This window comes from Mustela nivalis (genome assembly GCF_964662115.1).
Source record: "Mustela nivalis genome assembly, chromosome: 10".
In the NCBI taxonomy this organism is placed as follows: Eukaryota; Metazoa; Chordata; class Mammalia; order Carnivora; family Mustelidae; genus Mustela; species Mustela nivalis.
The window spans coordinates 69,827,959-69,855,229 of NC_139029.1; the positions used below are offsets into that span (position 1 = coordinate 69,827,959).

The 27,271-nt window shown below is 41.5% G+C and overlaps 1 protein-coding gene across 1 annotated transcript in view; it reads right to left on the reverse strand.

Moving 5' to 3' along the window:
- ZNHIT6 (zinc finger HIT-type containing 6) overlaps positions 1 to 27,271 on the reverse strand; it is a 199,594-nt gene that overhangs the window by 116,752 nt on the left and 55,571 nt on the right. Inside the window, exons 10-11 of the mRNA XM_082688214.1 lie at positions 22,416 to 24,584; positions 12,464 to 12,588 (exon numbers count right to left, since the gene is read on the reverse strand). Coding sequence (XP_082544340.1) covers positions 24,544 to 24,584 — 41 coding nt within the window. The 3' untranslated portion in view covers positions 12,464 to 12,588; positions 22,416 to 24,543. The remainder of the gene's footprint in view (positions 1 to 12,463; positions 12,589 to 22,415; positions 24,585 to 27,271) is intronic.

A 27,271-nucleotide genomic window follows, 5' to 3' on the forward strand; every position in this document is an offset into this window, starting at 1 on the left:
GCTTTCTTGGAAGGAGAATGTGACCATACATGTTAATACCTGCCACAGTGCTTGGTCCAGAGGAAGCACAAGATAAAAGTTAGATATTATTATTATTATCCAGCTCCAACACCTTTTTATCTACAAAGCCTTCCCAGACCCCCCGTTAGGATCGGTCTCTTTTACACCTACATCCTTGCATCAGTGTGGGCATGCCTCTCAGCATATTTTTATGTGTACCTGGTTATTAGTGTGTGATACAGAAAAACCAATAAAAATGTTGATGGTTGGATGAATGGATGTTAATGTCTCCCAGAACTATATCACATATTCACAGAAGGCAGAATATTGTGTTTCTAGCTATATATACAGAACATCTGGATATCCTAGATAAGATATAACAAATATACTTTTAAATGCATAACCAAACTCTCATGCAAATTAGGGAAATCCTCTTCACATACATGCATGTATGTGCACGGACTGGATTCAAAATGGTAGACGGCCACTGGAGCGCTACTGCTTTGGAAAGTCTATCTAACCCCCCAGTGACTTTGAGCTTGGTTTTAGGGGCATTATAGGAGACAAGAGACTAGGCTTAGTGCCCTCAAAAGATGGAGAGTTGGAATAGAGAATTCTGCATAAAAGTGAGACTCACAAAATGATACTTACTAAAGGAAAGAATAGACTAGGTAGGAAAAAAGCCTGCCTATCTGTAATGAAGAGAAATGAAAAACTTTGTCTATTTTAGCCTGGCTTCATAAGAAGTTAAAACATAGTCTTTCTCTCATACAAGTGTAGGATTTGAAATTTATACTGTCTACACGGCCTGGGAAACTTCAGCTGTAAATTAGTTTAAATTGACCGCAGGTTGGTAGCACATGAGGGTACCTGGCAGAAGCAGATCTTTTGTGGAAGGGCATTCCACAGCTTTATAGGAATCTAACAGATAAAGTACTACTGAACATAAGATCACAATTAAAGTTATAGCCATGCTAAGAAACACACAAGCTACCCTGAGTAAAAGCCAGCAGAAACCACAATGAACAGAATTAGGCATTATACAACTGTTTTTGTATACAAAATATCAACTGTTTAAAATGTCTAAAGCAATAGAAAGGTGGGGGGGGGGCGGTAAAACCACACATGAAAAAAGAATAAACAGAATGTAAAAAGACCAGGCAGAATTGAGAAAAAAGCCAACTACTACTTCTGAAACTAAAAAGTATAATCATTAAAAGTAGAAACAGGAAGTGGATACAAGTAGAATAGATACAGATAAAGAGAGAATTAGAGAACTGAAAGATAAATCTGAAGACATTACTCAAGACACAGCAAAAAAGGGGAAGGCAAAAAATGGGAAACGAGATGTTAAAGAGGCCCCGAAGAAAAAAATAGATATGTGATAAAGGCAGTATTTAGAGAAAAGGGCTAAAATATTTCCAGAATTAAGGGAAAGAAGTAGGCTTATTTAATCTTTGAATCTAAAGCATCTGGTAAGTGCCTGGTACGTAGTAAATGCCTAATAAATGTTTGTTAAGTTGAACTGACACAGTGTTATAGTATTTGCTCAATTACTTCATATACCTATTTATTTAAAAAATTCACCAGAGACACAGTTGTGAACAAAATAGACAAAATCCCTGTCTTTACTGACCTTGTGTTCTGTATGAAGAAGGCAAATAATAAGCAAATGAACAAACTAATACTCAAGATCTTTTTGATTATAAGAAGTGATATGAAGGAGTCAAAGGGTTATTTAGTAGATATATTCCAACAAGGATTTCATCAAATAAGTGAGACCTCAATGATAGGAAGTCAAGTGAAAGAACACGTCCTAAGCCAAGTATATAGCAGGTGCAAGGGCACTGAATGAGAAATAATGTGTTATTTTCAAGGAAGATAAAGAAGCCAGTGTGTCCAGAGTTCCATGAGTGACATGGAGAGTGATATGAAAGTGATCTGAGAGATGGGCAGGAGAAATGAGATTTTTTTCTTTTTCCCTGAGAGCAGCAGGAAGTCACTGAAAGGTTTTAAGTGTAGGAAGAAGTGTGTTCTGTCACCTTGGCCACTGTGTGGTGTGGGAATGGATTATAGTGGGGACAAGAATGGAAGCAAGGAGCCTCACTGGTGATTTCAGTTGTCAAATCATAAGACAACAGAAACTTAGAAAGGATGATGGCTGTGCTTATGGAGAAAAATGTTTGGATTTAACTTTTTTTTTTTTTCTCCATGTAAAAGGTGAAGGAAAAAAAAGGAGTAATTGAGCATGATTCCTGTTTTTGGACTGAGCAACTAGGTGAAGGGTGGTGCCATTTTCCAAGATGGAGAAGAGCAGATGAATAACATTTGAGTGGGGGTCAGGTAGGAACATGAAACAGGAGTTCTGTTTTGGGCATGTTAAACTTGAGAAGCTTATCACACATCTAAGTAGACAGCTGTATATAAGAATATGGAGGATCTTAGGGAAATGAGCCCCAAGTGAAGGAAAGGTCCTATTTTGAGATGTAGGTTTCCTTTAAGATCTTCTTCGTGTAAGCTTGGATAGGAGTACACATAGGAGACTGACCACTTCCAGCTCCAGACCCTGTGGGAATAGTTAGTATAGCTCCAGAGTTTGGAGACTCTGCCTGTGCTGTGCCCAACCCTGCAGTGGAGCCTTGAGTCTTCCAGCTCCATCTAAGCTCACTGCTTTTGGTAGTGGCTGTAGTTTTAAGCCAGTTTGCATTCTGAAAGATGCCAAAAGACTGAGTGCAAAAACAGCATGGTGACAAACCTAAGCAGCTCTTGTGTGAGGAAGGGTGGAGAAGTCATCCTATAATCTGGCTCCCACCCACTCCCACCCACCAGCTCAGAGCATTGTATCTCAGAGATCCAAGGGAGTCAAGTCAAGAATATGACGCATCAGGAGGTACAAAGAAAAAGGAGATCCCAGCATGAGGTAATGACTGTAAAATGCCATAACCCATTACATAAGCGAAAGTGAAACCTCTGAGGAACAAATAAACAAAGGGTATCATATTGATATAAAAATACAAGAAGCTCACTCTGTGGTTGCTGACACACATCCCTGTGGAAACAAAACCATGTCCAAAGTGGCTATGGTTAAACTTGGAACCACATGACAGGAGCTTTAGGAAGTTCCAAAATAATCAAGAATAATTTGAACAAAGTAGCATTCTTCCCCAGGCTTACGATTTTGAGAGAAGGGACAAGCATTCCTTTGGAGAGGAGGGACAACAATTCAAGGTGTTAAAGTGACTCAAGGTTCATTTGAAAGAAGGAAACTACTGCAGCCTTGGAAAAGGGCCATCAGTTGACTGACATTAGTCAGGATTCACTCTCAAGGCCACGAGACTATAGTAGAATACATTCCTTCTCAGCAACCCACCCCCCCATATATGTGCATGTATGTATATGTATATATCCATCCTCACTGAGAAATCTTTTTTTATTGCTCAGGAAAACAATGACTATCACTTTAATTCTGTACCTGATCATGTCTACTTTACCTTGGCCACTAGGAAACTCAGAACCAGATTAAGTACATAACACTGTAGGTAAGCATGTAGCCTGTGTGGCAACTTCACTGTTGGCTTCATCTTGCTTTTATACCCTTATTTTTCTTTCATTCAGCATTTTCTGATTTAAAAACAAAAACAGTGTATTTGACCTACAATGTGTTTTGGAATAAAGTAGAATACAAATAAATAAACTTTCTGCCCAAACAAGGCAGCACAAAAAGCAGGCACCTGGTGGTATTATGCCATCTCCATGAGCCAAAGACGTTCTAATTACTGTCTGTTAGACACTCACGTCAGAATCATTAACTTCATTAGATAGACAGGAATCTTCTTCAGCCATAAACAAGATGACAAATTAATGTTCATGAACAAAAGAAGGAGGTATTCAAGGTAAGAAGGGTCAGAGCCAATAAAAACAATCAAAAGTGCAATTCTAATTCCTGTAGGGGGTGATTTCCACCCGGTCCAGGGTAAAGCTTCCAGGAGGAGCTCCTCGGGCCTGGCTGGGTGGTTCTCTTACAGAAACTTGGCTGTGTCCTGGGTATAGCTTGTCCCTCGGCTTCCACCTACTGGGCTCGACTACACTCTTGTCTAGACAAGTGGGTCAAAACCACTGGAAAAGTTACTTTGGTTTCTGATGATTTCTTTGCATTTTATGTTTTTATTCATTTTTTTGTTCTTTTTTAAGTTGACAAAGTTATTCAGCTTTTTTAAATTATAAAAGTAACACAAAGGCAATAAAAAATCAAGTAATACCAAAGATATAAAATATAAAACCAAACTTGCTCTTTTTTACCTCCCATTCCATTGCTTCTCCCCATTCATCAAGAGTCAGTAACTGTTCAGTTGGACACTTCTCAATCTTTTCTATGCATACTGAGACATATATACATACATACATATATACATATACTCACAAAGTTTATGTATAGCTTTGTGTTTTTCAAATAATTTTTTTTTTAAGATTTTATTTATTTGTTTGTCAGAGAGAGAGCGAGCACAGGCAGACAGAATGGCAGGCAGAGGCAGAGGGAGAAGCAGGCTCCCTGCTGAGCAAGGAGCCCTATGAGGGACTCGGTCCCAGGACGCTGGGATCATGACCCGAGCCGAAGGCAGCTGCTTAGCCAACTGAGCCACCTAGGTGTCCCTCAAAGAATTTTTATTCACTTTTTTGTAACTTGTTTTTTGCACTTACTAAAATATTATGGATTCTATTTCTATTACCTACATACAACCACATTTTTTATAATGGCTCCTGAAAGAATCATGAGTTAGCAGAACTATACCGTAATACATTCAGCCTATTAAGGAACATTTAAGTTGTTTCTAATATTTTGATAGTACAAATTAATGTCACAATGAACATTCTTATACTTGTATATCCTTTTGCTGTTTTTCTTTCTAAAAAGAACTGCTGGATCAAGGGTATGTATGGGTTAAATTTTGATAGGCCCTGCCAAATTGCCTTCCAGGAAGATTGACCAATTTGCATTTCTACCAACTATGAAAGAGTGTACCCTTTGTTCACTTTCTCATCAATAATGGAGAGTGCCAGTTTTTTAAAATTTTGGCAGAACTGACTGACAACAGCATGGTACTTATTTTAATTTGTCTCTGTCTGGCCAGTAGTAAGGCTGACTGATCATCATTTTTAGTCCTTCCTTTTACTATGGCTACAATGAAAGACAAAATGGAAGGTGGGGTTTTGGTTTATTTCTTTTTCATAGAGATGACCATCAAAACAGTGATGTTTTGAGCTACTGACCCTTATAAAGATGCACATGTGAATGTTACACATTTCCATGTTAGGAAAGTCAGTCATAATTGAACTCCTAAGGTCAAATAGTACGTGGTGTTTATTCTTGGATTCACTTAATGGCTTTGGTCCAAAGCATTAAAAGATGTCAGAACTGTATTCTGATAATGTTCCCTTGTACCACCATTATTATACTAACAGTTGTATGTAACAGAAACAACTCTGACCAAATTATGAAAAAAGAAACTTACCAGATAATTACCGGGAGCCCACTATTGACTTAATTAATGGATGACTGGGCCCCCAGGAACAGCATGGTGGTCTCACAGCAGGCATGGTATGGCTGGAAGGTCACTTCCACATAGCAAATTTTTTTTTAAGTTTCTTGATCTCTATGCTTAAAAGCTAATTTTCTCTCTCTCTCTCTCTTTTTTTTCCTGAGAGATAGAGAGAGCACATGTGAGCAGGGGAAGGGGCAGAGGGAGAGAATCTCAAGCAGGCCTCCATGCTCAGCATGAAGCCTGACAGGGGGCTTGATCTTATGACCCCAAGATCATGACCTGAGCAGACACCAAGAAGAGTCAGATGCTTAATCAACTGAGGCACTCAGGAACCCCCAAGAGTCTAATTCTAGGGATAAAGCATTTTATTGGCTTAACGTGGGCCTCAAGGGAGAGCAGGTTCTTAATTACAAACCTAACTGAATCCAACAGGAAAGAGATCCTTCTTCAAAAGGAAACTGAAGTCCAGTTAGGAAGTGAAATGGATGCTCATTAGCTAAAAATCAAATAAACAAAACCATCCCCTACACTCAACTTTTCAATCATCATTTCTTCCCTTCACCTTGTAAACCTGCCCAGTCCCCACAGTCATACAGATAATCTTGACAGACAGCATGCTCCTCACATCCAAAAGGGGAGCCTATGGGGGAGAAAAATGGAGACCATCCTATTCGTTACATTTTGCACGATGCTTGTTCAAGAACTTTCCACTTTCCCAGGTCTGGGATTAAAATATTTGAGTCTTAGAATAAGAATAATAATCCTGGGACTTTTTTTTTCTTTCAGATTTTATTTGTCCGAAAGAGCAAGCGAATGAGCGAGGACAAGCAGGGCGAGCAGCAGGCAGAGGAAGAAGCAGGCTCCCCACCAAGCTATGCAGAACTCAATCCCAGGACCCTGGGATCATGACCTCAGCCGAAGGCAGACACCTAACTGACTGAGCCACCCAGGCATCCCCCGAGAGGTTTTAATATTGGTCTTCACTTTCTTCCTTCTCCTTGGTTATCCTTAAATGCACAGGAATTCTCTTTATTCATTTATTCATCCATACAATGACTATTTATAGAGAGCAAACTTCTGCTAGACCTTGTTCTAGGTGCTGAGGGAGCAGCAATGAAATGGAAAGACAAGGTCTCTATCCTGGTACAGATGAGGCTGCAAAGAGTAAGCAAGGTTGGAATTTAGATTTTGGACTTTATCTGAAAAGCAACAGAAAGTTACTCAAAGGTTTTGGGCAAGCAAGAAATATGATCAGATTATACTTTAGGTATTTAGGTATGCTGTGTAGACAAAGTGGATTCCAAGGGTCAAGGACAGAAGCCAAGACACCAGACAGAGGACCAATGAGGTAGTTAGAAAAGACAAGACAGTAGCCTAAACTGGTTTGGTGGTCACAGAGATACAGAGATACGCACAGAATAAACAGATATTTAGGAGGTAGAATGAAGAGGATTAGGTGATTAAAGTATTATAGGGAAGAGACAAAGATAACTCTGTTTCTGGTATGAGCAACTGGATGACTAGAGGTGACAGTGGGTGGCCCAGGAGGAGCTGGTTAGAGGCAGGTGGAGAAAAGGATAAATTAGCTGTGGGTCACACTGAGTACATGTGTGATTCTCATCTCAGGTTAGGTGTCTGGTCTCAAGTTCAGTAGAGAGATTCAGAATATGGAGTTACCAGTGGGCATGAAGCCGAGTAGTTAGAAGACGCTGCCCAAGGAGAAGGTGTAAATTGAACGGAGCGGGTCACCAACACTAAACTCATCGTTTAAATAAGAGACCCTGGAATATTCTACCTCAAGAACTGTAACTTCTGTATCCGGTGGAGCCCCACATCAAGTCTTCTCTGCCGTAGTTCATTCTATAGACTGTAACAATGGCCAGCTCCTTCATTTGAGAAGATTAATAAATGAGGCAACGGTCCTGGTAGATCCACCATTTGCTTCAGCTTATAGAAAGATTCTCCATTAGTTCTGCTTCGTCCATCTTGTTTGGAGAAAGAGGTGTTCCTCAGTCATGCCCATATTCTCACACAAATTGTCCAGGTAGGTGCCCCACCTTAGTTCAAGGGCTTACAGATTTCCAGGGCCATTGGACCCCAGGCTATACAGGCTATGGACTGGTGGTGGTGGGAAGGTGGGGTTAACCCTTGAGGAGAGCACAGCCCTGACTGAGCCCCTGCCTTCTACTCTTTTCTTTGTCCTCATGGCGGATTTGAGGATGGCATTCCCTCCACACAGTGTGGTCCCAGTCGCTCCTCTCCTAACTCTCTCCTTCACTTCGGTGCAAGGTTATCCGGTCACTGGATATGAAAAACTGCGCTTGCCGCATCCTTTGGGTCTTTGTTTCTATCTGAGGTACCAGAAAGAGAGAAAGAGAGAAGAAAAATACACAGGAAGCACATTAGCAAGCTGGGCTAGGATTGTGTGCTCTTTCAGATGATGGTTCACCTACAGCTGATGCAGGGATCAAGCTGGAGTTCTCAATATTGCCGGAAGAGACCCAGAAGGCTGGGAATATGGGCGGAAGATGAGACACCTAAGCTGCTGAAAGCCACACAGAGGCTTGGTAAATACATGCACAATTTAAAAAATGTTTCAGCGAAAATATAGGTGTCTCCAGTTTAGCCCTCCCTGTTAATCTAAGGAATCGCTTGAGCCTTGCAGCCTAGTGCATGATCCCTGCTCTGACCGCGGCTGCCCACGAAGGCCTCAGTGAATTCCTCTTGGAGCCTCCAGACCTCCTTGGCTGGCAACTTGTTCCTCTTGGGACAGTTTCGCCTGAGTTGAGCAGCCTGGCCCCCAGCTGTGTGCCGGCCCTCTCTCCGGTAAGAGGAAACGCTTTCAGTTTAGTCCATTAACACAAACATTCAAAAGCAAACATTCAAAAGCCACAGATCATGTTCACATAAATAAAACAGGATTGAGGAAAGCTTCACCCCAAGAAACCAAAGGGGTATTTAAAAAACTGTCCTTGCCTTCCAAGTAGGCAGGCAGGCAGCAAAAGCCACAGTAATTCCAAAGACTTGTGTGCCTGGTAGAGCTGGGTGGCGGAGGCCACAGACCTTTGAAGAGGAAATGCCATCCCCGGGACAGGCAGGCAGCCAGGCCCTGAGTCCTGAAAGTACCAGAGAGAAGCAGAAAGCAGTGAAGAGGGGGAGCGCAGTGAGGCAGTGCAAAAGGGGAGGAGGAAACAGAGCAAATAAATGGGGAGATTCTTCCCAACTAGGGTCCCCACACCCAGACCAAAGAGTCACTAGACAGAGCAATTCACTGTGCCCCTGAGATGAAGCCTGGGCATGGAGAGTCCTGGGCGGCGGGCACAACCCAGGGTGACTAAGGCTTTGAGGAGGGGAGTGTGTCGTCGCTGAGGGGTGGAGAGGGGTGGTGGTGTCTGGGCTGAGAGATGCCTTTGCTTTGAATGCTTCAGAGGAAATTAACTTTACAAGGTGCCTCCCTGTCTCCCAGAGTTATTAAAAGAAAGGAGGGAGCATAGAAGAAATGGAAAAACGGTAATATCTCAGGAAGGGCTATGTGAGCCTAACAGAAGGAAATGAGAGGAAGGTTAAGTGATGAATGTGAAACCCCCCCTCAGGGAGGAAAGACTCTGAATGTGACCTTGAGCAAATGGAAAAGAAACCTGACCACCAACGTGGCAAAGGGCACAATGCACCTGTGCACATGCACATACACACATGCACACCCCAGCTTTGAATGACTAGAGATGAATGACTAATTAAATACCATAAAACCTTCAAGAGTCTGTTCCTACTCCTGTCACAAGAAGGGAACGCTGAATCTTCAAGGAATGGCAGTCGGGGGAGGTGGTGTAAATCATGGGGTTACCAGAAGGGATACATCTGGAAGGCTCTGCGAGTCTTAAGAGTGGGGCCAGTAGACGGATAGCGAGGCACTGATTACTCTTTTGTTGATGAAGAAGAAAACTTACTACATCGAAAAACTCTGAAAAAACCCTGAAACAGGGATGCCTGTGTGGCTCAGTGGGTTCAGGCCTCTGACTTTGGCTTGGGTCATGATCCCAGGGTCCTGGGATCGAGCCCCGCATCGGACTCTCTGCTCAGCGGGGCGCCTGCTTCCTCCTCCTCTCTCTCTCTGCCTGCCTCTCTGCCTATTTGTGATCTCTGTCAAATAAATAAATAAAATCTTAAAAAACAAAAACAAAAACAAAAAACCTGAAACAAGAAGGAAGCCAACTGAAGCCATCTATTTCATGGGGTAGGAAGCCAGGTGTTTTCCTGCATGGGAAAAAACTGGGACTTAAATTTTTAAACCCCTCCTGCCTGACAGTAATCCTCAGATCAGATGAGGCTACCTTTGCCCAACTCTGGTAAGCCCTGCCAGTGTTTGAAAGCACAATCCTTAGAAGCCTGTGCCTGCCCAGACACATGCATCCAGTAACTTCTTAGATTTAAAACTGTATTCAGGTAGAATGGCAAATCCCAGGTTGACAAAAAAAAACAGTACATTGGGAGAGAAACAACCCATCTACTGCTACTTTTCTGTCTCTGCACTAAGTCTTTTAGTCCCTTAAAGCCACTAGGATGGCAAGTCTAGAAGGACTTTGATGCCTCTAGAGGTGACACTCAGGGTCAATGGCCTCCTTATGACAGAGACACCCCATGGCTTCCAAAGAGTGTTTAGCCCACTGGTGAAGGAAACAGCTCTAGATGGTTTTTGCTGGCTCCTTCATCCGAGCTGATCCCTGAACCCTCAAAGCGCCACTCCTTCCAACATGGAAGCGTAAGAGGGTTAGGAATTTTCTTCACCAAATTAACAGAGTATCCCGACTGCCATTCTTCAGGACAGAAACTGACCAAAGTATACAAGGTCATGATGGGTAGCTCCATTCTTCATGGGCTAATTTTTATTTTCAATTTTTCTTATTATTTTATGTATCAATAGTTTTAGGAACAATCATAGCCACAGTATACTGAAAGTCTGTCATGTGCCAGATGCTACATATGTATCTTATATAATTCTTACAACCCTGAAATGGATACCATAATGTTTCCTTGGTTAATTGAGGCTCAAAGAGGCCCTATAGCTTGTAAGAGACTATATAACTAGTAAATCATAGAGTCATGGTTTGAACTCAGTTCTGTTTAACTCTCAAACCAGTTCCTTTTATCAGTATACTAGATAGGCTTCAGGGGCAAAGATAGTTTTGTTTCTGTAGCAGGCAGAAACTAGTAAGAAATTCCATCTTGAAACCTTTGACTAGTGTAACTCAATGTTCTGCCTCTCATATTGACCAGCAGGGACATTAGGTAGACAAGGCTAGGACACTGTATTAAGAAAGTCAAATAATTAAAAAAAAAAAAAAAAGAGAGAGAGAAAGTCAAATAATCTTCTAAATACCTTTTATTTTTTTAAGAATTTTTTTTTTTTTAATTTGACAGAGAGAGAGAGAGAGAGAGAGTGCAAGTAGGCAGAGAAGACAGGCAGAGAGAGAGAAGGGGAAGCAGGTTCCCCAACAAGCAGAGAGCCCGATGCAGGGCTTGATCCCAGGACCCTGAAACCATGACCTGAGCTGAAGGCAGAGGCTTAATCCACTGAGCCACCCAGGCGCTCCTCCTAAATACCTTTTTATCATTCATTAATCTATGTTAAATCCATTAATATTTTCAGTCTACATAAATCTCTTGGATCCTAGGTTCTCTAAGTTTATCATTTTATTCATTTACTACATTTATATGTCTCCTGAACATTTATATGTCTCCCAGATTTATTTATTTTAAATATTTTGTTTATTTGAGAGACAGAGGGAATGAGTGGGGGAAGGAGCAGAGAGAGAGAGAGCATGAGCAGGGGTGAGGAGCAAAGGGGGAGAAAGAAGCAGACTCCCTGCTGAGCAGGGAGTCGAACATGGGACTCGATCAAGACCTGAGCCGAAGGCAGACACTTAACCAAAGCCACCCAGGCACCCTAGTATTCCCAGATTTAATAAAATTGCTGATAGAATCAAGATTAAAAAAAAAAAATCTCAACAGACCAGAATGAAAAGGAGTAGGAATAGATTACAAATCACTGAGGTTCCACCAGTCAGGCTATTGATTAAGGAATGATGGTTAAAAAAGAAGATGGACACTGTCATTCAGTGGTCTGCCATGGGCTGTGGTAATCTCAGGCAGCCTGAAGAGAGACATGAAGTCCAGGACAAAGGGTGGGAGAACTCTGGTTTAGTCTTTGCTGAGTAAGGAATGCTCTAGACACACAGGTGTAATAACAATAAAGATGTTTGAGTATTAAATTAAAAAAGAATGAGAAAATGACAGCGTGATTCAAAACCACATTCCATGCATGAAATTTAAGTGCATGTGTGCGCATGTGTATGTGTTGAGGGAGAACTGGAGCGGGGCAGAGTAACTGACTCGAACATTCAAAGGTGGGGAGTGGATTCAGATGGAAGAATTGGAGCCAAATGGAAAGAAACTGCAAGGGGCTGATTTTGTGCAGTGTAAGGGAGAGTTTTCTTAAGGGAGAATTTTCTAATTCTCAGAACTGCCAAAATGGAATGTGCTACCTCAAATGGAGATAAGCTTCCCATCTGTGGGGGTAATCAGAGACTGAATGACCCTTTGTGAGAGATGCTGTGGAGGGAATTCTGACATTGGAGGTGGGTGAGGGTGTGGAAGTGGCTCCATGATCTTCAGGATCCCTCCCAGATATCAGATTCCACACTTAATTTCTCTTCTCACCCTTCCTTCACCGTCTGAGCAATCCCTACATAAGCCATTAATCTCTCAAAGCTTCAATTTCCCCTTCAGTAAAAGCATTACATAAAATCTGTGAAATCACAGTTTGATGTGAAAGTACTGGTTATACTTTACTAGGATTCATCATAATAATTATATTTATGAAAATAAAAAATATTCATGAATCACCTAAAAATCACTTTGCTTACCTCCTCAGGCACCTTGGGAGGCCCTGGACTAGCTGATCTCTATGATCCTTTTAGGTGTCGGATGCCACGATTCTATGGTTCTGCAGACTTGAACCACACATGTTGGAGGTAACCGAAGAGAAAAGCTGTTTGGAAAAGATGACAAAACCACTAACAGGAGGTGCTCATTTGAACTTCCTCACATTCTATCACTTGGGAAATTGTTACTGCTGCAGTTGGAATGAGGAAAGTTAAGCATGCCAGAAGGACTGCAGAATGATAGGAAAATGTTACTAGGATCATCTCTCCTCTCCACTTCCAGTTTGATTCTCGGGCTGCCTTCTCCTGTGGCACCATATATGGGGACGTATTCCCATGTAAGTTAGCCCAGTGAGGAAGAGAGATGGAGTTCTAGCATTCCTAGTGAAAAGCCAGAGGCCCACCCTCGAATGGACTGACATGCCCATTCCTGAACCAATTACTTTGGCTGAGAGGGTGGAATGGGGAAAGGGGTATCAATCCCAGCCAAACCATACAGCTCAGAATGAGGACAAGTAGCTCTCAAAGGAAATGTGGAGTATTAGATACAAGGACTAAGCAATGTTGGATTGTCCAAACTCTGGCCACCTAACATCATCCCACAGCTTCCAAACATCCAGGCCACATTCCTTTCCCAAAGGGAGATAATATAAGAGCTCATCCAGTTACTAAAGCTAGATCCAAGTCCAATATTTATGTCAATGTGCAAATCATGTCAAGTAACTCTTCATGGTTCAGTGATCTGTGGGCAAAGAGTGAGCTTAACCACACCCTATATATAATAGGAGAGAGAAAACAGAACTGCAATAAAAATTCCAAATTGCAGAGGGGAGAATGTGAAACATCCAGTGGCCATCAGTCCTCACACATATTACAATCTTTTTGGACAGAAATGGCAAAGACTCCCTCTCTTGCAGGGAAGTGAAGGTCTGGGGTTGTCTCAATTTCACTCTCCAAGTGGATCTCCCTTGTCCAACCTCTTTAGAGGACCATACAGCTTTAGAAGCCACTGCTGGTTGCTGTCACACTAGAACTTATGGCTGGTGGGGGACGGGGCTCTGAGGACTGGTTTAGGGGTTGGGGAACCATTTTTTTTTTTTTAAAAAGAGACTTTTATTTTAGTTTGTTTTGAAGATTTTATTTATTTGACAGACAGCGATCACAAGTAGGCAGAGAGGCAGGCAGAGAGAGAGGAGGAATCAGGCTCCTCACAGAGCAGAGAACCATATGTGGGGCTCGATCCCAGGACCCTGGGATCATGATCTGAGCCAAAGGCAGAGGCTTTTACCCACTAAGCCACCCAGGTGCCCCTGGGTAACCGTTTTTGTCACTGAGGATTTCTCTGCGATATGAATCTCTCGTGACTTTTTTTTTTTTAAGATTTTATTTGAGAGAGAGAATGAGTAGGGGAAGGAGCAGAGGGAAAAGTAGACTTCCTATAGGGTAGGAAGCCTGATATGGGACTTGATCCCAGGATCCTGGGATTGTGACCTGAGCTGAAAGCAGATGCTTAACCTACTGAGCCATCCAGATGCCGCCCTCATGACTTTAGTTGGCTCCCATCTGTGTGTTTTGGTTGACATGTTTAATTTTATGTGTTAACTTGACTGGGCCCGGTAGTGTTCAGATATTTGGGCAAACATACTAGATGTTTCTGTGAGGGTATTTTGGATGAGAGTAACATTTAAATTAGAAGACTGAGTAAAGCAGATTGCTCTCCCAACGTAGGTGGGTGACAGCCAATTAACTGAAGGCCTAAAAAGAACAAAAAGGCTGACTCTCCCCAGAGTAAGAATTTGTCTTCCTTGACCACCTTTGAACTAGGACATTCCTTCAGACTTGAACTGAAACATCACTCCCCTGGGTTTCTAGCTTGCTCTCTCACCTTGCATGCACATCTAGAATTGTCAGACTCCATAATCACATGAGCCAATTCCATATAATAAATCTATTTTGAACTGGAGGGTATTATGCGGAGTGAAATAAGTTAATCAGAGAAAGACAATTATCAGATGGTTTTACTCATACATGGAATATAAGAAACAGGGCAGAGGACTGTACGGAAGGGAGGGGAAAACAGAATGGGAAGTGCTCAGAGAGGGAGAAAAACCATGAGAGGCTCTTAACTATGAAAACTGAGGGTTGCTGGAGGGGAGGTGGGTGGGGTAATTGTGTGATGGGCATAAAGGACAGTATATGATGTGATGACCACTGGGCGTTATATGCAACTGATAAATTACTGAACACCACACCTGAAACTAAGAATGTGCTATAAGTTGGCTAATGGAATTTAAATAAAAATATTTTTTAAAAGACAAGAAAAAAACAAATCTATTTCTCTTTTTATATGTACACCCTTTTAGTTCTGTTTAGAGAACCCTGATTAATACATTGGTCAATTCCATGGGTTAGTAGTAGAGATCTAGCTAATTACAATAGCTTTTCATTTACAGTACAGGTTTGGGATGGTTATAATTAAGGATTTCTCCTTCCATATTGGCCTCTGTCTGCGGGGGAATACAAAACAATGACCCACAGAGGAGAGGAACAGCTACCATGCCAGAGGACTGCACACCAGCTGCATCTTTTTGAAAGGCAAGGATGTCCCTTCGGATAGATTGGGAGGGTATAATAAGAAGATTCTAGAAGAGGCTTGGGAGATCACACTTATTCCAGGTCCTAATCTTTCCCATGTTCCTTATTTTGCTTGAACTAACTTAGCTGTAGGAAGAAATGTGGCTTTTCCATTCAGTCGAGGATCCCGACTACTGCCCTCAGTCTGCTTGGAACTATACAAGCAGAAAGCATTTCCATTTTATGTTTGCTTAGTTTTTAGAGGTGTTAGTTCCAAAGTAAATCTCTCCTTCTGGTGACTTACAAAGGCTTCAACTTATAATCAATCCATCCTACAGCCTGAATTTTTTGTCCAAATCCTTAAATTTTGCAGCCCAGGGAGACATGAACTACAGGTCCCAATCTACACTAGACAATGCAAAAACCAACTATTCCAGTATCACAAAGCAGAAACTGCTAATGGTCAACTATAGTAAAGACTCTACCTTGTCCTCCAATACCCATTTAATTCTCCTCCTTAGAGGAGAGCCACAACTTTTGGTCAATTGCATTGCCACCCAGCATCAAGACTTTCTTTGATTTCCTTCTAAGTAGGTGCGGCCATGTGGCCAAGTTCTATAAATGGAACGTCATAAAAGAGCTGTGTGCAACCGCCATAAAATGCCCTTATAGGGAAAGTTAAGATTATTTTTCCTTTAGGGACGAATGTCATCCCTACGATCACTCTAGTCCAGGACATAGGCTCTCCTCACGATCCTGATTCAGCCAATTCCATAATCAAGGGTCTACAATTTGCCACACTTCACTTCCTGGCTTCAAATTCTGATATAGTTGACAGAAAATCCAACTTACAAATACTTGAATAAGGAAAAAGAAAAGGAATGTATTGGCTAGTATAACTGAACACTCCACAGGGGTGGATGGCTTGGCTTCAGGCTGGCTCTCCTTACAGTAGCAAAACAGGCTAGCCCACTTCCAGCCTTACATTTTTATAGCACGGGAGAGTCCATGCCCTGCCTGTTTTGTAGCTCCCTCGGATTGCACCAGCTCTGGCCACCTGCACAGTTGGAACCAAACATGTGGTCACAGGAATGGGATACTCTGATCTATTTAGGCTGCTGAAAACTCACCCAGGAGCTAGGGTTGGGCTTAATCCCATCCAAACCAGATGGCTGAGAACAAAGGCGAGCTGGCAGTTTCCCAGAGGAACTCAAGGTATGGTTACCAGAAAGAAGGGGGATGCATGCCAGGGAGCAAACAACAGATTTTTACTATACCTTTTACTATAACCCACACTTGCACCATCACTTGGCCTCAGCTTTCTATTTCTAGACTCCTTACTACTCTCTGGAGAAAGACAAAATGGGACTGTAGGAGATTAAAGATGATAATGAAGTACTTCTGGGTGGGCTACATTATGGAATTTCAAGTCAAGTACTTTTTGATATGTGATACACACTGAAATATATGCTTGTCCTCTCACTCCAAAGGGGCACCCAAGTTAGGGAGGAAAAAGAAATCTGATTGCTCAGAAAGAAAACCAAGTCAAGCTTCACAACTGCTCCCCTTGCCACTTAGGAAAGTCTGAGAAAAGAACTTCTGGATTGTGTTCTTCCTTTGGCTGTCCACACATAGGTCAGCCATGAACAGTGGCTTTCTTCTTATAGAGTCCCATGAATTCAGTCCCGGGGAGACCGGATGCCCACTCTCAGTTGGCAATCTTCACCTCAAGTTTTCCATTTCCAATGCTTAGAAGTTTTGTTTGTGAGGGTCCAAATGCGGCAGAAACTATTTACAGGCTTCTAAGCTGCTCTAGCTGCAGAGGCCAAAGACATTGGCTGAACAACTGACCAACCTTTCCAGGGAGAGATCTGAAGCAGAGAATGTGAAAAAACAAAACAACAACAAAAAACAAACCCCACACAAAATACCTTCCAATTTGTCAGGAACATGGAAAAAGCTGCTGTATATTCTGTGTTGGTGGGGGCCTGAAAGCACAGCATCCTGGCAACTGGTTAACCAGCCACCGAAAACTTCAAAACACAGAGGCTGGACCCTACTGTTTTTCTTTAGGAACACAGGGCAGCAGTCAAGAGTAGGACCACAGGGCTCTAGGAAAACTAAGAAGTTATTGGGCTTTTGGGACTGTCTTCGCACCACAGACTTCTACCATATGGACTTAAACTAGAATCAACTGTTCAAGGAGCCAAAAGAAATCACGATACCAAGATGTGGTTGTGTGACAGTTTCTTGTCAAAGTAAAAATAATTTTGAGTGTTTAGCAGAAACCTGGGACAAGGGAAGTCTTTCTGAAGTTAAAAGCTAAACCACCATTTGATAGTCCCTGCATGACCCACCCCAGGGAGATAGAAAATTCCCCCTTTAAAAATCAAGTGGTTTAGGGCGCCTCGGTGGCTCAGTGGGTTAAGCCTCTGCCTTCGGCTCAGTCATGATCTCAGGATCCTGGGATTGAGTTCCGCATGGGGCTCTCTGCCTGCCTACTTGTGATCTCTCTCTGTCAAATAAATAAATAAAATCTTAAAAAAAAAAAATCAAGTGGTTTAGTGCATTTCTGTCCTTGGTTATATAGTTTAGAGCATGAGAAATGGCTTTAGTTCTATGGAATTAAGAATGAAAACATTTCACATTTCCCTGTTTATAAGGCCTTTCATTTGTCTGCTCTGGTCTTTTCATGGGTTTCCTCCCAGCATCCCATTTCCGCTTCTGAAGCCATACCCGACTTGCAGTAGGTCCTGAAATGGTACCTCCTCCCATGGGGTTGTCCAACTCCCCCCAGCCCGACCCCCCAAGCCTGTCTTGTCCAGAGGCAATGCTCAATAGCTCTCAGCTGGAGTCACCAGCATGTCCAGCACATGTCCCTCCTGCAACGTAACAATCACTAATAGTTGTCTTTGCGCCCTTATGTCATTTCCCAGTGGGTCCCTTCCCCAGGGAATCCTGGAGAGCCAGGTGGCTGGAGATCTGCTGCAAGTGCTTCAAGCAGCGCTCAGATAGGCAATACACAATCAATAATGACCAGTAAAACAGACCTGAGGCTAATACCCTGGATCCACTGAAAGAAACTGGCATTAGCATTAACAGCTGCTTTCAAACAAATTGCAGTGATTGAAGTTTTTATGCCCAAACCAGTGAAATATGTGAGGACCATGGATGAAATACCAGAGAGGAACAAAACATACCAGGAGAAACCCAGCCTGCTGTCATCATCGAAGAGAAAAAGCTCCAAGCAAAGCAGTTTCACGAACTATAAAGAAGCTGGCCTTGTCCAAAAATTGTTCAAGTTGCTGGATGACCCAGACCAAGCTCACTTGGGAGGTTATATAGCCTAAAGGTTAAGAATGTGACTTCTGAATCCCCCAATGGCCTGGGTCTGATTCCAGGCTCACCTCTTTACTTTGCATGTGACTGGCCTGTGGCTCAGTTTCTCTGCCCATATCCTACAAAAAGGCGATAATGGTACTGTACTCAAGGGACTTCCGGGCCCACATGTTAACATCTCTGGGATCTTTAGTTGTGAAATAGCCTTTGGCCAGCCACAGCCATAATATAGTTGTCACTCCCTGTGCATATGTGGACTTGGTGGCTGTTCCTGGTGGCATGAGCGGACAACTGCAGCCTTTCAGTGTTTGGATCTATAGATCACTGTCCTGATAGCAAGGAAGCTTTCAGAATGCCTTACCCAGTAATTCCACTTAGGTTTTTCTTTTTGTATGAGCACAGAGGGCTATAAAAACTTGTCTCAATCTCTATTATATCAAACTCCATGCTATTATTTCATATTTACCATCTCAAGTCAGGATGTGTCACGCGATGAAGCTGTTTTTCATTCCTGGTGGTATACAAAATGGTGTGTCTTACAAATTGACGGAGTGTTAGATTTGTTGAAATAAAATGACTAAAAGAGTTCTCTCTCTAGAAGTATAAACAGTCTAAACTGAGTTTTTGAAAAGCATTATGTCATTAATTTAACTGGCAGCAATTTTTTCTTTCTTAGTGTTACACAAAAGGCACATCTTACCATTAATGGCGTTTTAGGTTCAAAGAAACACGGGAGTACCTAGCTCACAGGAGTGTGAGGATTCAATGACTGATAGTTTTACTTACAGTGGTACCCAGATCAGGCTAAGTTCTAGGTTGTTAATATTATCCTATCAGTCAGGGGTTTTGCTGTAGATCCAAAGAAATAATCTGTAAAAGTTAAAATTTTTTTATAAAGTCTTTCAACCTAGAGATTTCCTACTCGTCCCACCTCATCTTAATGCCCAATCTTTGATGGCTTACTTCAGGCCAGTAACTGTGCTTCTGCTCTCATGCAAGTGCCAACCACAGATTTGGCCTTCAAGACTAGAAGAATTTCACCAATGATTATTAGACAGGAAGAAAGATAATGCCAGGTACAGAGAAGAATCAAGAGAAGGAAAATATTCAAGCTCCAACATTTAGCATTTAGCAATTTGACCCAAGAATAAGCTTTAGCCTCTAGGCTTAGCTTTTTCATGATTTAAGGTAAATCCTGACAGTAAAGCTGCCAACACGATCATTTCCATTCCCCATCTAGCCCCTGTCGGCAAGTGGCAGGTGAGCTCAAATTCTTAACTCTTGAAGGTGAGGAATAGGAGAGGGGAAGTGAAGCTGGGGAAAGAAACACAGGCTGTCTCAGGAAGTGGGGAGGCGGGGGTGGGTTGGTTCCTCTCAGATAAGGAAGATGAAACAGGCATCAACTACCTAGGAGATTGCTGGACTTGCTCTGTTAGCCTAGAAGTACGAGTCGGATGTAGGACTGACTCAGAACTGTCCCATCGACATTTCAGCCTGGGTGGCCATCTGCCACCATGTGGTGCCAAAATACAGAATGGACTTGGGACTCTACAGTTAGATGCTAGGAATTCCTGGGCAGTTAGTTGCACCAACTCAGCCTGTCCTATCTTTCAGCCTGCAACAATGCAAACCCGTTTCACGTTACTGAATTTTTTGTTTTGTACCCCAGTTACTGCCAGGCTTTACTGTCATGTCTACTTCACTGGACCACTGTGAGAAATCTTAACTGTTGCTCCAAGTACATAAAGTGCTTGGAATAGTGCTTGGTATTTTATAAGCTATTACTATATATTAGCTATTTACTCTTATTATTAGTATGACAGTAAACATATTTAATAACCAATACGGCATTAGCATTAGACAATCAGGAGACACAGCCAGTGTGAATGTAACTACGACTTCTACATGCAGGGATCACAACTACTACTACTCAAGCCAAGTCTCAGAGAATAGGTAGGGTACATTCATGGAGAGAGTGAATGAGAAGAAAGGCACAGAACGGGGAAGCAGCCTGGAATGTCCCTGTAATAACCTTTATGTTGTTTCAGGACTGAGGCAAAGGGTGAAAAAGGAAGAAAGGAGAGGAAGGTGGGGGTGGGGGGTGGGGAATGGGGAGAGGGAAGGGAGAGCAAGACACAGAGAGAGACACAGGGAGGGAGGTGGCCAAGTCATAATGGATAAGGGTTTCAGTACTTTATTCAGCAAGAAAGAAAACCGGCAATAGATTTGTGTGGTAGCTCATCAAAGGCTAAAGGATGCACTCGGTTATGGAGTTCAAGATGAGCGCAGTTGGCCATACTCTAGTGTGGGAAACGATTACATTACAGTTCATTTTAAAGAACATACGCACCCATGATTTAGATAGCTTTCACTGACCAAAGTTGAAAGAAAACACTTTGTAGCAAAGTAAGATCCATCCAAATTTATTTAAGGGCCAACTTTTATTTAAGCAGTGCTCATTTTTGGGGAAAGATTTTAGTAATTCATTTGCCAAAGAGAGAAAGAGAGACAGACAGACGGACAGCACGCACAAGCAGGGAAGAGGTAGAGGGAGGGGGAGAAGCAGGCTCCCCACTGAGCAGGGAGTCCGATGTGGGGCTCAAACCCAGGACCCCAGGATCACAATGACTGAGGCACCTAGGTCCCCAATAGTGTTTGATTTTTTAAAGTATTTTCCTCTAATACATATCTCATTTCAATATCAAAATTTCCAAAGTATTGATGAAAGTAGAAGTTTCCAAATCTGTGATGGCAATGGACTGGTGCTATGCACATACGACGAAACCAGGAGCGACAAAATGTCAAACACAATGGAAAAGTATTTTTTAAAAAAAAGTCTATAATGGCAACTCAAATCAGCAATGGCATCAAGTAGGAATTAAAGTTTCTAGTTAAAGCCAATGAGGATTTATAGGTTAGTTTTGAATTTTACTCCTTATTTTAAATCAGAAAAATCTTACTACTCAACTCAAAGAGGGTGCAATGAACATCTGTTAGTTTTGTATTCTCAGTCACATCTTGCCTCTCCTGTTCCCTACCCTCTTCCTTTTTCTGATCATTTCCCCTTCCTCTGGGGTAACCCCTCTCCAGATCAGCTCAGGGACGGAATGTGATCGAATGTGGGCAAAATCAAGGTTCTTTCCCAAATTTTACATAACTTGCTGCCCTGCTTTGGTTATGATGACATAAGCTGACACTGTCAATGGCTGCCACCCACCATTCTCTCCTCACTGACTCCTTCCCCAAAGAGAAAGTTGGCCGGAAAGAGAAAACCAACAAAGGGAAAACACTGATCAGAGCTAAGTATGAGAGATGGAAAGATGGCTTCCTAGGGTGTTTGGACCAAGTCATGCCCGGACTTCCCTGTATAGGAGCCTGAGTTGAGTTTCTGTTACTTGCAATCAAAGAACAACTGGTTAATGATAAAAAATGTACAATATCGGGGCGCCTGGGTGGCTCAGTGGGTTTAGCCGCTGCCTTCAGCTCAGGTCATGGTCTCGGGGTCCTGGGATCGAGTCCCGCATCGGGCTCTCTGCTCAGCGGAGAGCCTGCTTCCCTCTCTCTCTCTGCCTGCCTCTCCCTCTACTTGTGATTTCTCTCTGTCAAATAAATAAATAAAATCTTTAAAAAAAAAAAATGTACAATATCTATTTGAAAATAAATTTTAACCCAATAGTATAAATTAAATAAAAGCAAACTAGGTATCTTTACTTAAAACTTAATGACTAATATGAAATCAGGTATAACACACTGTATGTCAACCATTTTAAACCAAATGTATAAAAGAAAATTGTTGGCATTAGAGTTATGTGTTTAACATTTCATTATACACTGTGAAACCTTAATCGCACTACTTGCTACAGGGAAACAAATTGGCTCAACTAAACTTTGGAATCTTAAATATCTATTATACTAACTCTCTTTAACTCCTATTTATAATATGAACAGGTGCAACCTTTGTTTACTGTAATTTATGGCTATTAATCCCATATATAATAATTAGCAATTATGAAAGGCCTACCTTGCCTTTGAAATCATTGTTTGAAAAATAAAGAAGGCCAGGTGAAGCTTTCCTCCTTTTAAAATATGATTCGTGAACAAAATGCAGTATGTTGAACTTAACATGGGTCAGGGAGCTTGTTTATTCATCCGAATTTGTCAAGAATCCAAATGGAGAGGGGCCTCAAAAAAAAGAAATTAAGTCTTACTACTACAGACTTCTAGGGCTCAGTGAATTATTCCAACTTCACCCCCTCCAAGCCGTTGTCATAGTTATTTACTAAAAACATGTTTATTATAAATCCCATGGGAATAAATATGTATATTAATCAGTTGAGCTGATAGTTATATTTAAGAGAACTATGCTAATTTTCTTTCCTAAGAACAGTCCATAATTGAAAAATCTAATGGAATTCTAGACTACAGGGATGGCAAAGATGCACTGCATCACGCAGATGTCCTCCCCCTTTTGTTTTCCTCCTGGGCAGGGAGGGAAGCACAGGATAAATCCTTTGGTTGTCCAGTTTTCAATTTAAATGCTAGAAGACATGGAACTCAATACTTTTCTTGGAAATGAGACTATGTCATAACACATTTCACTACCAGGAAATTGCTCTCCATCCTGATATCCAGATCATATGCTCCTGGCGTGTACTTTATCCCACTTTCCCACTAACAATTCTGTGACACATTTGATTCGATTCATTCGATTTTTTGCCTGTTTCAAGAAAACAAATTTTACTTTTAGATTAAAGAGGAATCCTTTGAAATCCCATTTAGTTGTCTCTTCAGAAATACTGAAAAACCTAATTCTACACAAACCTTTCACTGTATGAGGAAGATTCCTGAAGTTGTTTTGGAAGTATAACTATTCCTCAAATTGCAAGACCTCGTTTTCTATGAATCACAGTTCCACTATTACTTTTATACTAAGGGTCTTTGTGGCATTATTGTCTTTGGATTTGCTTCTCCAGTTTTGACCCTCAAGTTACACGTATTTGTGCTCTACAAGTTTCTCCTATACTCATCCTCTTATTATTAATTCATATTTCTATTTTTTCCCAAGCCTCTTTAATTAATTCCTCTGGCTTCCTTTTGGTCTAAAACTTATTCCAATTTAAACTAAAAATGAATTCACCAATGTCCCATTTTATCATTGTTTTCTTAACCATTAAGTACACAGATGCAACACAGATGTAATAATCTTTTACTCTTTTATAGCCATATTGCAATTTCATAACTGTATAAATTCCAATAAAACTAGGAAACTTTAATTTCAGTATGTGAGATCATAATGTATACAGAGCGCCCATAAGGTATAAATTAGGCCATGTATATATATAAATGCACATTCCAGTAACACTTTGAAGAGTTCCAATTGTTTCTTTCTTTAGTTATTGCTGGATGTTTCAAAACAGCATAAAACTGCTCATCACAACACTCCTGTGTGGTAATGAGGAGAGTGAAATGGGAATGGGATGAAAGGCACAGAATTCATAATAAGACACAGCTCATTGTGCAAACAAGGAGAGTCAAATTTGTGAGCACCGAGGGTTTAAACAATGAGAAGCCACTGATTTTGTGAACTGAATATAAGAATTAGCAGTTAATAGTATTTATTTATCCTTTACATGTGACACTATACTAGATGCTACCCAAGTTAAAAAGACCCACTCAGTCTCTCAAGAGGGTGAGTTACAAGTAAATCCCAAAGACAAGAATTGGCAACGATGGGCCAGTCCTCCTGTGGCTACATGGTAGGTCACATGGCTTCTATGTTTAGTGAGGTTCTACCAACGAGACTGCCAACTTTGTGGCTGACACAGGTGATCCTTGGGTTTGGTCTTGCATCAAACTAACATACAAAAGAAGTTTTCAGCCTATGGACTCAAACATATTAAAACCCTGGGCCAAACTAAAATAAGCACTATGCTGGTCAGGTGCTAGGAATAAGGGCCTTACAAGTCAATCCACCAGGCTAGAATATATACCTTTTTTGAAAAAATTTTTAGATTGTTTAATTACTCTCAGAGAAAAAAAAATGTCAACCACCCACTGACAGTATCCCAGCCATCCGACAGCTAGTCAATGCATAGTCAGTCCTCTGCAACGGTCTGGGAATTTTCGCCTTCTTCCTCCAGAAGAAGTGCTCAATTTTGATTGCCAATGTTCTTGGTAGATTCACTTTTCACTGAAAAAAATAAGTAAACATACAGTCAAGTGTTTATACTGTTTCTGTTTAGCTTGTTCTGTTTTTCCTTCTTCTCTCCTCCCTTCCGATGCATACCAACAGCACTGCTCATGGGGACAGACAAACCATGTCATGTTCCAGGCAGCCGGAATATACAGATCTGGCCACAATAAAGAAAGGATGTCTGAGAGTAGCAATTATATTTTGTGAGGCAACATCCTTCCTGACTCTGTGGAAGACTTGGGAATGGTCACTTCACAGTGTGGTTATGATCCCATAATCGTACCATTGAAAAGATCACTATCATCACATGGGCTGGCCAAGTGTGCTTGGAATTAATTTTTCCATTATTTCTTTTTAAACTTAAAATTGAGGGTCAGTGTATGTTGAGTGAATGTGGGCTGAGAGAGGACTAGCTAAACGCCATCTTCCTTTCACAGGAAAGATAACTTAGAGCAGAAATGGAGCTCCTTTAAAGGAGCAGTCCTGATTGGAGCAAGCAAGACTACGATTCACTTACTAAACTGAGAGCTCCTTAAGAAGAGAGACTAGATTTTTCCTCCTTTTATCTAACTTCCCAGTGTAGCCTGCTTACTGAATCAACATGAATGCAAGTCAACCAGAGTAACAGCTCTATCTCATTCCACAGAGCAGCTAAAAGGAAATAATATATTAAAACACTGAAAATTAAGGTTAAAATACAGATTATTTTGCTACAGGCTTATAGCCATTTATTTCCATTTTGTAGATGAGGGGAACAAAGCTCTGAGGCAGAGAAAATGTTCAAGGGGCCACAGCTTAGTAAGAGCTGATGCTAGAATCATAAACCTAGATCTTGCCTCATATTCAACTGCCAAGTTCCTTGGGGGTTGTCCGATGGTACCTAGATTTAAGATCATCCCAGCAACTGAAATGTTTACTAAATCTCTTTTTATGAGCAAACCACTGAAACAGATTCAATCCAAGATATAGTCCTGATCCTTGTGAAATGTCAAACTCTAGTACAATCCTTCAAGTATCTCCATGATAATACAAGTCAGTTGTTTCTCCTCTGGCTTTCTTTGCAATTAATACACATTTTATTAGAGCACCTACTGCACTGTAAAGTTTACATGTGTGTTCTTGTGCCTGAGATCCATCCCCATCTCCCCACCCCAATATGCCACACACACTGAAAGAGAGGAAAACAAAGAGGGTAAGGAAGAATGAGGGGAGGAGAGAGGGGGAGACAGAATGGATGAAAGGATACACTGGCCCACCAAGAGATTGATGAGTAGCTCCTACTTTATGTATTTTCACTAACTGAAGTCCTCACTTTGGGGCTGGGTTCCTTGTCAAAAGGCAGAGACATTTTCTATTCGAGTTATTTTAGAACAAGAGAGATATACATTTTGCTGATATTTTTAAATCAGTGGAACTTCGTACTACTGCAGTTTGGGGAAAACACTTCTCTTTCTTTCCTTCCTGAAGTGGCCCGTTTTCTTCTTTTATTGTATTCCATTCTTTGTTTCTTAAGACTAAAAAAGCAGCATGCTCTTATTTATTTATTTTTTTAAAAGATTTTATTCATTATTTGACAGAGAGAGCACAAGTAGGGAGAGCAGCAGGCAGAGGGAGAAGAAGGCTCCCTGCTCAGGGAGCCAGATGTGGGGCTTGATCCCAGCACCCCGGGATCATGACCTGAGCTGAAGGCAGCCACTTAACGGACTAAGCCACCCAGGTGCCCCCAGCAGGCTCTTATTAAATCATTTAAAGCTCCTAGCTAACTTTGGCAAACAGGAACTATGAAGCAGGTAACACCATTCTAAGCACTTCCCACTGGACTAACAGAAGATGGGTGGTTAGCACTCCACATTTCTAAACTAGTGGGCTACCTTAACTGCTCAGTCTTTTATAGTCAACCTTTTACATTCCTTAAAAAGCAAAGAAACAACACCTGCCTATTGCCCATCAATACCAGCAGACTTTTGAAAAGAAATTATGGCACTCTACAACCATACCAAACATTATAACAATGATCAAGTGTGAAAACTACTGAATGCTGGCCCAGAAACACATTTTTCCCAAACGAGAAGAGAGACACCTTGTGCTATGAACTCAAGATCAAAATCCCAACATTTTTGCCTCCAGAGAGAGAAGGAATTTCAAGGCTTTCCAAAGAAAATGCCTTGTTCTTATATAAGCCTCCTCCTGCATTAAGGGACCATCCTGCAGGATATCCAAAGTTATGAAAATGTTCAAAGAAACAGATAACTTGAAGTGCATTTCACACAAAGAAATGCACAGACAAAATTGTGTGCATTTCACATAAAGAAAGGCATGTACAAAAAACCCGGCATTATTTTTAAAGTGCGTGTATTTATGATGTAACAACACTGGTATTGTCCTTAAGATCCTGTCAGACTCGCTAAATTTTTGCCACAGCAGCTCTAAATGATCCTCTATCCTGAAAGAACTAGTCACTTGTCTTCCTGTAAATAAGTCAAATATCATATACCCACCAAAAAATAGCAAATTTTACTTAATCAGGTTCCAAGTACACTACAAAAGTAGCCTTTTCATTCTGCTTCGTTACAGGAAGCCTTCCTTCAGTGTGCATTCCTAAACAAGGTGAAAGAGTTGCTGTGTGTGCTCTGTTTATTTACACAGACATGTTTGCCCTGGCTAGTAATCCACATTACTAAACA